Source organism: Saccopteryx bilineata, chromosome X (assembly GCF_036850765.1).
Source record: "Saccopteryx bilineata isolate mSacBil1 chromosome X, mSacBil1_pri_phased_curated, whole genome shotgun sequence".
NCBI lineage: Eukaryota > Metazoa > Chordata > Mammalia > Chiroptera > Emballonuridae > Saccopteryx > Saccopteryx bilineata.
Window position 1 is genome coordinate 110,764,848 of NC_089502.1, and position 12,128 is coordinate 110,776,975.

The window sequence follows — 12,128 nt, forward strand, 5'->3', positions numbered from 1 at the left end:
TTCTGTAATGGTGGGGGGGGGGTGCCCAGGGCGGCCTTTGCTGAGGGTGTTCCTGCTGGGGAGTTGGGCTGCTCTTGTTGTCACCCTGGAGAGGGGCCTCGTGCCAGGCAGGGCCATTGCTCATTGGTCCTTTCTACACAGCTCCATTTTTGGCCAGGAACCTGAAGAGTTAAAAGTCTTTCGCTTGTTGCAATGAAATTATGGCTGGCAGTGGCGCCGCTGTTTGTTCAACAGACCTCCACTTTTAAACAGTTCACAAAAAGTTCATGGGGCAGCTAGAGATTGTGTGTGTGTGTGTGTGTGTGTGTGTGTGTGTGTGGTCAGCAGGATGTAACAATGTAACCCCCCTTTTTTTGCTGCTTCATTTCAGCCTTGCCCATCCCCCCCCACCCACACACACACAGATGACACTGAATCGTTCCTGCGCTGGGCCTCAACACTCCATCTGACCCCATGCATGTGAGAACACTTCATTCTGACGCCCGGTGTCATTTACCTGTGCAGCATTAATATTGAAAACCCCACAGGACAAGCCCTGGGAAAGGGGAGAAGCTTTGAAAGCACCCAATGGTTCCAGACATCTCTAAACTACATTCACCTTCCTGCTGAGTCCATGCTGTCCTTTCGAACAGAAAGCCCTTTCAAAGGAAGGGACCTGGGAAGATGGTTGAGGTGGCGCCCTTCCCTTCTCTTTCCTCAGTCAGGTGTTGAGAGGGCCCTGTCACAAAGTGATGACGAAAGGTGTGTGGGAAGGGGTCCTGTTGAAGAGGAAGCCGATTTTGAAGACTGGCTCATGGGAGATTGAGGTGTCATAGGCACACACTTTCCTCTTCCCTCATCCTTTTCTTAGGGTTTGGATTCAGTGACCCTTTTGCTCTTTCTTATTTCTGCATTTCATTATGGCGCACAGAGGGGACAGCACGGCACGGCCCCACCGCTGCAGCCAGTGATCAGGGCAGTGTTGTTCCACCTTCTACATTAGGCCGCTCACAGTGTCTTTCTTTTGTTAGAAGGGGCTGCAGTGGTTGGGGAGGAGACCCTCCCATGAATGTGCCTTGTGGTCGGCCCAGCACAAGTGGTAGCCTTCCCCTGCCCAACTTGATTTGTGTATTTGGAAGATGGACCAAAATCCCATGAGCCTCCACAGAACCTTCCTCAACACCTGAGTCCGTCTATTGGTTGAGTATTGTGGCTCACGCATTGGAAACACCCCTGTCTGTCTGAAGAAAGATGTTTCCTAAAGAAACGGCTTCTTCAGAATCCCACCAGGCCTGCCACACTGCAGATGTCTGCCTCCTCTTTCCTTCTCTGGCTTCATTGTTGAGCTCTGACTGTGTGCAGTGTGTCTGTGCCTGTGGCTCTTGATTAACAGACGGTGTTCTATGACCAGGGGCTGATGGGGGATGCTGGTGGACAAAAGATCTAGTTGGACAAAGAAATGCCCAAGGACAGCCTGGCTTTTGGATTCGGGTCACCCAGGTGCTCCCCCACCCCCACCCTCTGCTACTCACAGAAAAAGATCCGGACCTGGTGCCTCCAACCCCTGCGACCAGGACCAGGCAGGCTCCGTGTGCTAAAGTGTAAAAAAACGATCATTTGCATATTTTTTCCTGCTAACAAAGGAAATGTGTCGACTTAGGGAACATTTGGGCTTTCGGAAACTGTGTGGGTGTGTGTGTGAGGGAGGAGGAGAAAGCAAAGTTCCCCTGATAAATCTGCACGCCAGTGATTTTGCGTTCGGGTTTGGGGCGCCTGTAAAGATGCCGTGGCCAGTCCGGACAAGGGAGCTGGCGATGCGATTGTGATCAGGGAATTGCCCAGGGCCATCGGTCCCAAGCATTAAAGGCTCCCCTACTTATTAACCCAGCATTTAACAGCAGGATATGGGCTGAAGCGCAGTCAAAAGAAACGGCTCAACCTCCAAAGAGCAATTAAAATCCTGCACGAGGATAAATCACGCGCCGTGATAATCCTGTTAATAAAATGCAGCTTGTCCTGACCCTTCTCACTCATGCAGCAAACTAGAATGTGACTTGGGTGGGTGGGGGGGTGAGCAGAGGAGGTAAGGGTGTGGGGGTGGGGAGAGGTGCTCTCCGCTCTTCTGTCTGACAGCCTCCCTCTCCCTCCTGATAGGTGGAAAATGGGTGGCTTTTGGCTGTTCTCAGTGTGCCAGCGGTTTGCAGCCCAGCAGGCTGGGCTGCTAAGACTTCTGCGCTCACTAATGATTTCTTGTCCCCAGCGAGCAGGCGTCATTGAATTACTCAGCCACCTCCCTCTGCAGCTCTCAGACTATACCACCCGGGTTTGGTGCTTAATCTAATCTAGGGTTGGGGTGGAGTGGATCACCAGCCCACAGGCTCTTTTTAACCCTCGAGCTGTAAGTTACACACATCACAGCCCTGGAAACTCATGGGGGTGTGGGTCACACCTGACCATTGTGCCTCCCACCTGCCCTGATCCTTTCGGCCCCCAAGAAGAATAAGTGCACAGCTCCCTAGCGTCCAGCACTGGTCCTTCCCAAAGTGTTCTCCAAAGGCTGGGAAAGGGACAAGAAGGCTGGCCAGGGAGTGAAGCAGGGGAGGTGTGGGGAGTGTTAGGGGTCAGCGCTATACCTTGGATGGTGTGAGGGTAGCAGTTTAGCCATCTCCCCTTCCAGGACTTTTGGGTCGTGTGTGTACTTAACACTCCTGGCCATCCGTAGACCGCGGAGCACAATCTGCCTTCCCAAATCTGCATTCTGTACAAATTGCCTAGAAACTGCGTTCTGTAGGGATTGCCTAGAAAGAGGGCTTCTCTCGTTTCCTGTTTGGTTCTTCTTTATTCAACCTCCTGGGATTTTGTTTTGTTTTGTTTTGTTTCGTTTCAAACAGACTAGACGCTTGAAGAAAAGCTGCCGTCCAAGAAGACAACATGCTTTCAGCAACCCCCCTGTACGGGAACGTTCACAGCTGGGTGAGCGGCGAAAGGGTGCGCATGTGTGGGGTCAGCGAAGACCGGTGAGTGCCTGCCTGGCTCAGGCCCGGGGGCGGGGGGCGCTGGTCTCTCTTCCCCACTGCCCCTGAGCGCAGCTGAGGCCCCCCTCGCTTTCTCACAGCCACAGTGGGCCAGACAGGGGTGGGGGAGAAAGACCTGCCTCACTGGCAGCCCTTGATTTACAGTTTGAACAGGCAACCCAGCTCAGCTGAAGCATTGCCGCCCTTTAAAAGATTAGCCCCTAAAGCGGCCTTTCAGTGCACTTTCGTCCCTAATTTATTATTTCATATTTATGAAGGAGAATTAATCCCAGTCTATATGCCGCTTTAACTCTAAATGTCAGGAGTGCGGGCCCAGGTGGATCAGCATTCAATGTGCTTTTAAAACAAATAGTTTGCTCAGTAATAACTGAGGAGATAGCCACCCTTTTACTTCATTTAAGCCCAGGGTTTCTAGGCGTCCTGTGCCATTCATTCTGTGAGGCCATTGGCTCCTGGTTTCAGTCACCTAACAGCTCTGTTAGGCTCCCTAATCAGTAATTTTGGGGTGTGGGATAGAGGCATCTAAGCAGTAGATGATTGAAGCTGGTTTTCGGGGTAATGATGAAACTTTCCTGTACTGCTTGTCAGCGATTTTATCCTGGGGATTTGGAAGTTGGCACCAGGCACTTTCTTTATCGATGCTCTCTGATAACAAGTCCCAGGGCAGCCGCAGCAGCCTGGCACAGATGTGCAGCTTCCTCTGGAGCCTGGAGCAGCTGACATTTGTATGATATTAGTGTGTGCCCCTCATCATTTTGATAAAGGCAGTCAAATACGGCTTCGTTATCACCATGGAAACCAGTTTCAGAGGACCTGGTGCCTAAGTTTGGGGGAAAGTTTTGAAAGCCTGCCCTTGTGGGTAGCACAGAAGCGGCTGAGTGGCCAGCCAGTGCACTGAAACCTTTTGTCCCCTGCTTTGGTCTTTGGCCATTGTATTACTTAATGTCTGTCCTCAGGTACAGCTCATAAGGGTCGTCTAGACAGCAGAGCCCAGATTGGCCTACTTGGCATCTCTCAAGGAAAGATGGTGCTAAAGGAATGGTTGTGCTTAATTCCTGGCTTACCCACCTTGGGGTCATATTTCTGATCTCACGTCCCTGTTGTCCTTCCTTTGTTTTTCCCAGTCCAGTTAAATCACCATTTGGGGACAACTTTCAATACAGGCCATCAAGGAGGAAATTTTTTTTTTTTTCTTTTAAAGGGCAATTGAAAAAATGGAGTTCTTAGAAATGGTCTTGGGGTGATCTGTGAAAGATGGATTAAGTGAGGAATGCTTTCATGAAGTTGGTGTGTCCTTTTAAATAGGAAAATTCCTGTAAATGATGGTGACGCTTCAAAAGCCAGACTGGAACTAAGGGAAGAAAATCCCTTGAACCACAACGTGGTAAGAGATTAATGGCTTCTGTTGATGTGCTATCTGAATCTCAGTGATCTGTAATCAATAGTGCATTAATTTGCATGCTATTAAAGGGCTTTTGGAGGGGGTGGAGTGGGGTGTTTCAGGGCAGGGCTGAGCAGAAAGCCTCTGTCTGCCACAGGACAGGGCCCTCGCTCGCCTAAGCTCTTCCCACCTCAGGTCCGTGGCCAAGCACTCCTTTTGACACGCTTGCCACTTCTGTTCACATCCCCTAGTGACTGGTGGGATATGTGCTGCCTTTTTTTTTTTTTTTTTGCTAAGCTACATGCCACTTCAATGCTCCCAGTTGGATAAATTTTCAGCCGCCAAGTAGATCCTCAGGGTTTTCTTTTCCAGTAAAATATGAAACGCAGAACCTTCTTCAGACACCAGGGAGAGGAAGTCAAAAGATGCAACCACAGTTTGACCCATGGCCTCTTTATTGATTTAGAAATGAGACGGCTAAAGTCTTCCGTTCCTCCTATCCCACTGAAGATTGTTTCTTGTTATGTTAAATAACATCCAGGAAAAACCCAGTAAACACCACTCTGCCCCCAACCCAACATGCCCAGAGAGGGTCAGTGTGAGTCCTGGACCCTGTGAGGATGGTACTGAGAGGAGGGGAGTTGGTTTGTCTCAGTTGTGGCAAAGTTTTTTGTTTCTTTGGATTGTTTTTTTTTTTGCTGAGAAGGCGAATTTTCCCAAAGTTAATAGATGACTGAGTTAATGGATGGCCCTCAAGTCTAAAGGGATGTCACTGTTTTCTTGGCTTTCTGGATACTAGTGAACTGGCAGCAAAGGGTTTTGGATTGAGTTTGGGGGTGGGCAGAGACCCTGTGAGCCCTTTTCTTCTTAACTCTTTCTGCTGAGATGTTGAGGCTGACATCATTATTGAACTAGCTTGCAGTTTCTCTCTGGGACGGGCAGCGCTGCTTTGAAGGAGTGTCCTAACACCCGTGTTCTTTTGCAAAGGTGGACGCGACCACGGCCCATCGGATCGATGGCCTGACAGCGCTGAGCATGGACCGCAGTGGCCTGATTCGGGAAGGGCTGCGCGTCCCAGGCAACATCGTGTATTCTAGCTTGTGTGGACTGGGCTCAGAGAAAGGTCGGGAGGCTGCCACAAGCACTCTAGGTGGTCTTGGGTTTTCTTCTGAAAGAAACCCAGAGGTGCAATTCAAACCGAATACACCCGAGACAGTGGAGGCCTCCGCTGTCTCTGGAAAACCCCCAAATGGCTTCAGTGCTATATACAAAACACCACCTGGAATACAAAAAAGTGCTGTGCCCACAGCAGAAACCCTGGGCTTGGACAGGCCTGCCAGTGACAAACAGAGTCCTCTCAACATCAATGGTGCTAGTTACCTGCGGCTGCCCTGGGTCAATCCTTACATGGAGGGTGCCACGCCAGCTATCTACCCTTTCCTTGACTCGCCAAATAAGTATTCTCTGAACATGTACAAGGCCTTGTTACCTCAGCAGTCCTACAGCCTGGCTCAGCCGCTGTATTCTCCGGTCTGCACCAATGGGGAGCGCTTTCTCTACCTACCGCCACCTCACTACGTCAGTCCCCACATCCCATCGTCCCTGGCTTCACCCATGAGGCTCTCGACACCCTCAGCCTCTCCAGCCATCCCACCTCTAGTTCACTGTGCAGACAAAAGCCTGCCCTGGAAGATGGGCGTCAATCCTGGGAACCCTGTCGATTCCCATGCCTATCCCCACATCCAGAACAGTAAACAGCCTAGGGTACCCTCTGCCAAGCCAGTCACCAGTGGCCTGCCAGGGGACACAGCTCTCCTGTTGCCGCCCTCGCCTCGGCCTTCACCCCGTGTCCACCTTCCCTCCCAGCCCACCGCGGACACCTACTCTGAATTCCACAAGCATTATGCCCGGATCTCCACCTCGCCCTCTGTCACCCTGTCCAAGCCATACATGACAGTCAGCAGCGAGTTCCCCGTGGCCAGGCTCTCCAACAGCAAGTATCCGAAGGCTCCAGAAGGGGCCGAAAGTGCCCAGCCAGTTTCTGGGCACACTCGGAAAACAGCCAGTCAAGACAGGAAAGACAGCGGCTCACCTCCTCTCTTGGAGAAGCAGACAATTACCAAAGACGTCACCGATAAGCCACTAGACTTGTCTTCTAAAGTGGTGGATGTAGATGCTTCTAAAGCTGAGCACATGAAAAAGATGGCTCCCACAGTCCTGGTTCACAGCAGAGCTGGAAGTGGCTTAGTGCTCTCTGGAAGTGAAATTCCAAAAGAAACCTTATCTCCCCCAGGAAACGGCTGTGCTATCTATAGATCTGAAATCATTAGCACGGCTCCCTCGTCCTGGGTGGTGCCCGGGCCAAGTCCCAACGAAGAGAACAATGGCAAGGGCATGCAGCTGAAAAATAAGACTTTGGACTGGGCTATACCACAGCAGCGGAGTTCTTCATGCCCTCGCATGGGTGGCACAGATGCCGTGGTCACTAACGTGTCGGGGGCAGTGTCCAGTGCGGGCCGCCCAGCCTCTGCATCGCCAGCCCCAAATGCCAATGCAGATGGCAGCAAGACTAGTAGGAGCTCCGTGGACACCACGCCATCCGTCATTCAGCACGTGGGCCAGCCTCCGACCACGCCTGCCAAGCATAGCGGTGGCACCAGCAGCAAGGGTGCCAAAGCCAGCAACCCAGAACCGAGCTTCAAAGCAAGCGAGAATGGCCTCCCGCCAAGCTCAATATTTCTCTCTCCAAATGAGGCGTTCAGGTCCCCACCAATTCCCTACCCCAGAAGTTACCTCCCTTACCCGGCACCTGAGGGCATTGCTATAAGTCCCCTCTCCCTACATGGCAAGGGACCTGTCTACCCTCACCCAGTTTTGCTGCCCAATGGCAGTCTCTTTCCTGGGCACCTGGCCCCCAAGCCTGGACTGCCCTACGGGCTGCCCACTGGCCGGCCAGAGTTCGTGACCTACCAAGACGCTCTGGGGTTGGGCATGGTGCATCCCATGCTGATTCCTCACACGCCCTTAGAGATCACAAAGGAGGAGAAGCCCGAGAGGAGGTCCCGGTCCCACGAGAGAACCCGCTATGAGGATCCAACCCTCCGGAACCGCTTTTCCGAGATGTTGGAAGCTAGCAGTACCAAGTTACATCCAGACGTTCCCACTGACAAGAACCTGAAGCCCAGCCCCAGCTGGAATCAAGGGAAAACTGTTGTAAAAAGTGACAAGCTTGTCTATGTAGACCTTCTCCGGGACGAGTCAGATGCTAAAACTGACACAAATGTTTCCAAACCCGGCTTTGCGGCCGAGAGTGTTGGCCAGACCACTGAGCCCAGCAAGCCCCCAACTGACCAGGCCCTGCAGCCGCACCGTGACTACATCACCTTGAGAGACGAGTTGGGCCGTATCACTGATTTCCATGAAACTTATACTTTCAAACAGGCTCCGGGCCAGTCAGTCTTCAGCTTAAGCAAGGAGAACGTTCCAGCAGGAACCAACAAGGAGAACCTGGGGATGCCGGTCTCCACCTCCTTCCTGGAGCCAGCACTAGGGAATGATGGCCCTGCTGTAACTTTTGGTAAAACCCAAGAGGATCCCAAACCATTTTGTGTGGGCGGTGCCCCACCCAGTGTGGATGTCACCCCCACCTATACCAAAGATGGAGCTGATGAGGCAGACTCAAATGATGGCAAAGTGCTGAAACCGAAGCCATCTAAGCTGGCAAAGAGAATCGCCAACTCCGCTGGTTATGTGGGTGACAGATTCAAGTGTGTCACTACTGAACTGTATGCAGATTCCAGTCAGCTCAGCCGGGAGCAGCGGGCATTGCAGGTGAGCCCCACACCCGAATCTCAGTCATTGGCCAGTTGTCAGCCTTTGTAATGTGTAAAGAGGACTGGGGGGGTATGGTATAGGGCAGGACACCGGGCAGATTTGCTTAATGAAGCTTGTGGTAATTTAAATGTATGAAATGTGGCCAGTATGGGGACATGAGTGGTAGCACTTAGGTTCATGTGTCTGGTTATTTTAAGTTATTCTGTAGATTTTAAGAACTCCACTCAAATGCTGATAAAAGGAAGTTTTAATTATCGTGAAGGCTATCAAAAAGACTGCATGACGTTTACCTATCAATTGCTTTAATTTCTCTGCCGTTACTGTACGTTAACAAATATATCTAGAAGTGCTGCTTAGAATGCCTTACAATGATATTTGGTGGTGTGTAGCAGCCGCATGTCTGTGGGATTCGTGCAATTTTTTTTTCACCAAAAATATAAAAAAAGTTCGCTTAAAGGGATAGAATATGTATTTAACTTGCTAGTGAATGATAGATGTTGTATAGGAATTTCCTTAAGATATTTTACTTTTAATTAAAAGATAAATAAAGCCAAATTGTTTTTTGCAATGTTAAGAAAAAAAATTTAGTTTATGCTTATAAAAATGGATGAAGTTATCTAAATGATCCATTGAGTGCCCATTTTAATTACATAGATGGAAGGATTACAAGAGGACAGTATTTTATGTCTACCCGCTGCTTACTGTGAGGTCAGTTCTTCAAATTTTTATTACTAGAATCTTACATAAACCTTTTGAGTTAAATTTCATTTCCAAATATGCAAAGGGAAGTTTGTGGGCCATGGTCGTCTTTATTCATTGTGCACTTTGTTTTCTTTTCTGTTGTGTTTTTGTTTTGTTTCCTTTGCGTTGTGTTTTTGTTTTGTTTTATTTACCTTCAAAAGAGAATGTCTGTCTATATGCAGTAGTGTATGTATGGATATACATACACAGCGCATATATATCTATACATATGGCTTTATGGATAAAGAATGTGTGACTATTTACATGTAGATACTCTTAAATTTTTATCTGTTACATTTTTAAAATATCTCAGTTGTATCACATTGTGGTTGGTTTTGGGCAAACTCTTCTTTGAAAATCCTTTCCTTTAAGGTGAGGTAAATGAAATAGCTTTTATGGTAAGGTGTTGTGTTTTTTTCTTTCCCATCTTCGTTCTCTTTCTAGCGTGCAATGATGCGCTTCTCAGAGTTGGAGATGAAAGAGAGAGAAGGTGGCCACCCAACAACCAAAGACTCCGAGGTGTGCAAATTCAGCTCTGCCGAGTGGGAAAGCTTAAAAGGAAACCAGGACAAAAAGCCAAAGTCGGTCGCCCTAGAGGAAGCCATTGCCGACCAGAATGACAGTGAGAGATGTAAGTAAACCCAGGAGGCTCGTGTGTGGTACCATGTTAGTGGAAACGGGGCCACCATTATGGGAGCTGAGGGAGGTGAGGAAGCCACTCACTTACTGCGGCCTGATGTCCGGTTTGTGGCTGCTTGAAGGAACACACCGCTCTTGCTGTCCGTGGAGGGAAGGGCTGATTGGCCTTTTGAACATTACGGCATCCAGGAGTGAGGCACCTGTGAAAGGTTATTTCCTGGGACTCATCTCCTTTTCCAGGGAAACATTGTTCTTTTTTTTTATCTTTTTTTTTTCTTTTTTTCTTTATTCATTTTTTTAAAGAGGAGAGAGAGAGGGAGAGAGAGAGAGAGAAGGCGGGAGGAGCTGGAAGCATCAACTCCCATATGTGCCTTGACCAGGCAAGCCCAGGGTTTTGAACCGGCGACCTCAGCATTTCCAGGTCGATGCGTTATCCACTGCGCCACCACAGGTCAGGCAGAAACATTGTTCTTGTAGTTAGTAACAGTCTAATACAGTAAAGCAGAGGAATGGCAGTGGGAGATAAGTGTGGCATATCTATGTTCCATTCTGTAGCGGGGACAGATTATTTTTTTTCCTGTTGGTAAGTGGAATGACACTTCCAGCCAGAGGTGCCTCCCATCCCCCACGGTGACAGTCTAGTCTAGAGTGGAAGGTGTTCTCCGGCCAAAGGCAGAGGTTTTGTTTAAGTTGGTATGAAAGATTATGAAGGCACCGTGAAGATGGGCATAGCTATTTTCTGTGGCGGGTTTGTTTATAATAGCTGGGAGTCAACAGCACAATCAGAAGACACTGCATAAATGGAAGGGTTCTCCCCACCAGAGAAGGGTGTATTATGTTTTGGAGCCAGAATGTGGAAAGAAAGTTTGTGCTTTCCTCAAGTCACCCTTCAATCCCACCATGGTCCCCTGCTGTGGTAGACTTTGCGGTTTGATCATGAGACTTGTTGGCAGCAAGTGGGAGAGGTCTTTCTCTTTTTTTTTTCCACGCACGAGAGACAGAAAGGGAGAGAAATGAGAAGCATCAACTTGTAGTTGCAACACTTTAGTTGTTCATTGATTGCTTCTCATATGTGCCTTGGCTGGAGGGCTCCAGCCGAGCCAGTGACCCCTTGCTCAAGCCAGTGACCAGGAGATTGTGTCAATGATCCCACGCTCAAGCCCGCCACCTCAGGGTTTTGAATCTGAGACCTCAGCGTCCTAGGTCAACACTCTATCCGCTGCGCTACCACCACTCTCCTCAGTTTTTAAATGTGCATGCTTGCGGCCTGAAGCCCACTCCAGCTCTCAGAAACCTCATTGGTGATGGTGAATTAGGTAGAGCATTTGGGTAAACATCAAAAGAGCAGCTGCAAAATCCCCCTGAGACAGGGTGCTCTGGGATGATGGGCGAGGTTGCCAGCCCTGTGCCATCGGATGTCATAGGCTTGCCATTCCCACACTTAGTTTGTCAGTGCCTCGTGGAATTGGGGGGGATTTGTGGTCCAGGAGAGTGCTTCTCACTGACTAGAGCACAACCTCCCCCTCTTCCTCCTCCCCAGCTCATCCTTGGGGTTAGACAGCGGCCTATGGCTAGGGTTCCGGGTAGGCCACACCAGGACCAATTAGTTCTACGTTGTCCCAGAAGAGACTTTATCTGTCACTAGTGAGTGGCAAGGATTCTTGGTGTTGCTGAAGTGGAGGTGTCCTTACTCCTTTACCTCATGGGATTGAGATGGGAAAATGGAGGGTCCAAGTGGCTTTTGAATGAAGCAGCGAAGAAGGCTTGCCTTGCTGATGCCCGCACCGGGCACACAGACCTTCCCGTCTGAGGTGCCTTAGAGGGCTGGCTCTTGAGGAAGTTTCTAGGGAGGACCTGGTAGAAGTTGGCAAGGCCGGTTCGTGGGTAGGTGCTTCTCTGAGGAGGGAAAAGTGCCTGCGAGGGAGAATCCCTCTTTGTTCTGCGTGGATTGTGAGGGAGGCTGGGGGCAGGGAGCAGGAAGTTAGCCAACCTCAAGTCCTCCTGCCCTTTCTCTGGTTTTCCAGCAACAGGGCCAGACCCAGGGCAGCTCATGCCCTTCACGCCTCAGTTGCCGAACTCTGGCCTTCCTCCCAGAGAACGTTGTGTCCTCCCCCCTCTTTTCTGCTGAACCTAGAAAGGAGAACTTGGTGTGGCCAGTGTGGAGCAGGGCCCAAGCCCTAGAGGATTCATCAGAAAGGCCTTCCCTAAGCTTCTCCAAGCTCAGACCTGCTCTGTTCCCGGGGCGGCAGGACACAGCCCAGCGAGCCATAAATAGCACTAAGGGCAGGAATGGGCCGGGGAAGGTGAAAAGGCTCACTTGGCTTTAAAGATTGGGGCAATGAAAGGGGTAGGCGAGGTAGCATGCCCGGTTTTCTGGACACTTGTAGTTTGTGGTTGGTTAACAGGAATGAATAATCTGAGGAGGAGCCTGTGTCCTTGATGCCACCTGTCATCTAGGGGACAGTAGGGGCTGAATTCATTCAGTTGCAAATTAGTGGGCCTTGGTATCTTTTTGGCCC

The 12,128-nt window shown here is 50.0% G+C and overlaps 1 protein-coding gene across 12 annotated transcripts in view; it reads left to right on the forward strand.

Moving 5' to 3' along the window:
- The window catches only part of BCOR (BCL6 corepressor), a 115,945-nt gene that overhangs the window by 88,877 nt on the left and 14,940 nt on the right, over positions 1-12,128 (forward strand). For 9 of the 12 annotated variants that reach the window (XM_066248731.1, XM_066248730.1, XM_066248728.1 and 6 more), the window contains exons 2-6: positions 2,871-2,996; positions 4,320-4,398; positions 5,383-8,226; positions 8,884-8,937; positions 9,415-9,601. In XM_066248731.1, coding sequence (XP_066104828.1) covers positions 2,911-2,996; positions 4,320-4,398; positions 5,383-8,226; positions 8,884-8,937; positions 9,415-9,601 — 3,250 coding nt within the window. In that variant the 5' untranslated portion in view covers positions 2,871-2,910. Of the gene's footprint in view, positions 1-2,867; positions 2,997-4,215; positions 4,399-5,382; positions 8,227-8,883; positions 8,938-9,414; positions 9,602-12,128 lie in introns of those variants that run through there. The other 3 variants (XM_066248735.1, XM_066248737.1, XM_066248738.1) reach the window with 2 other exon arrangements.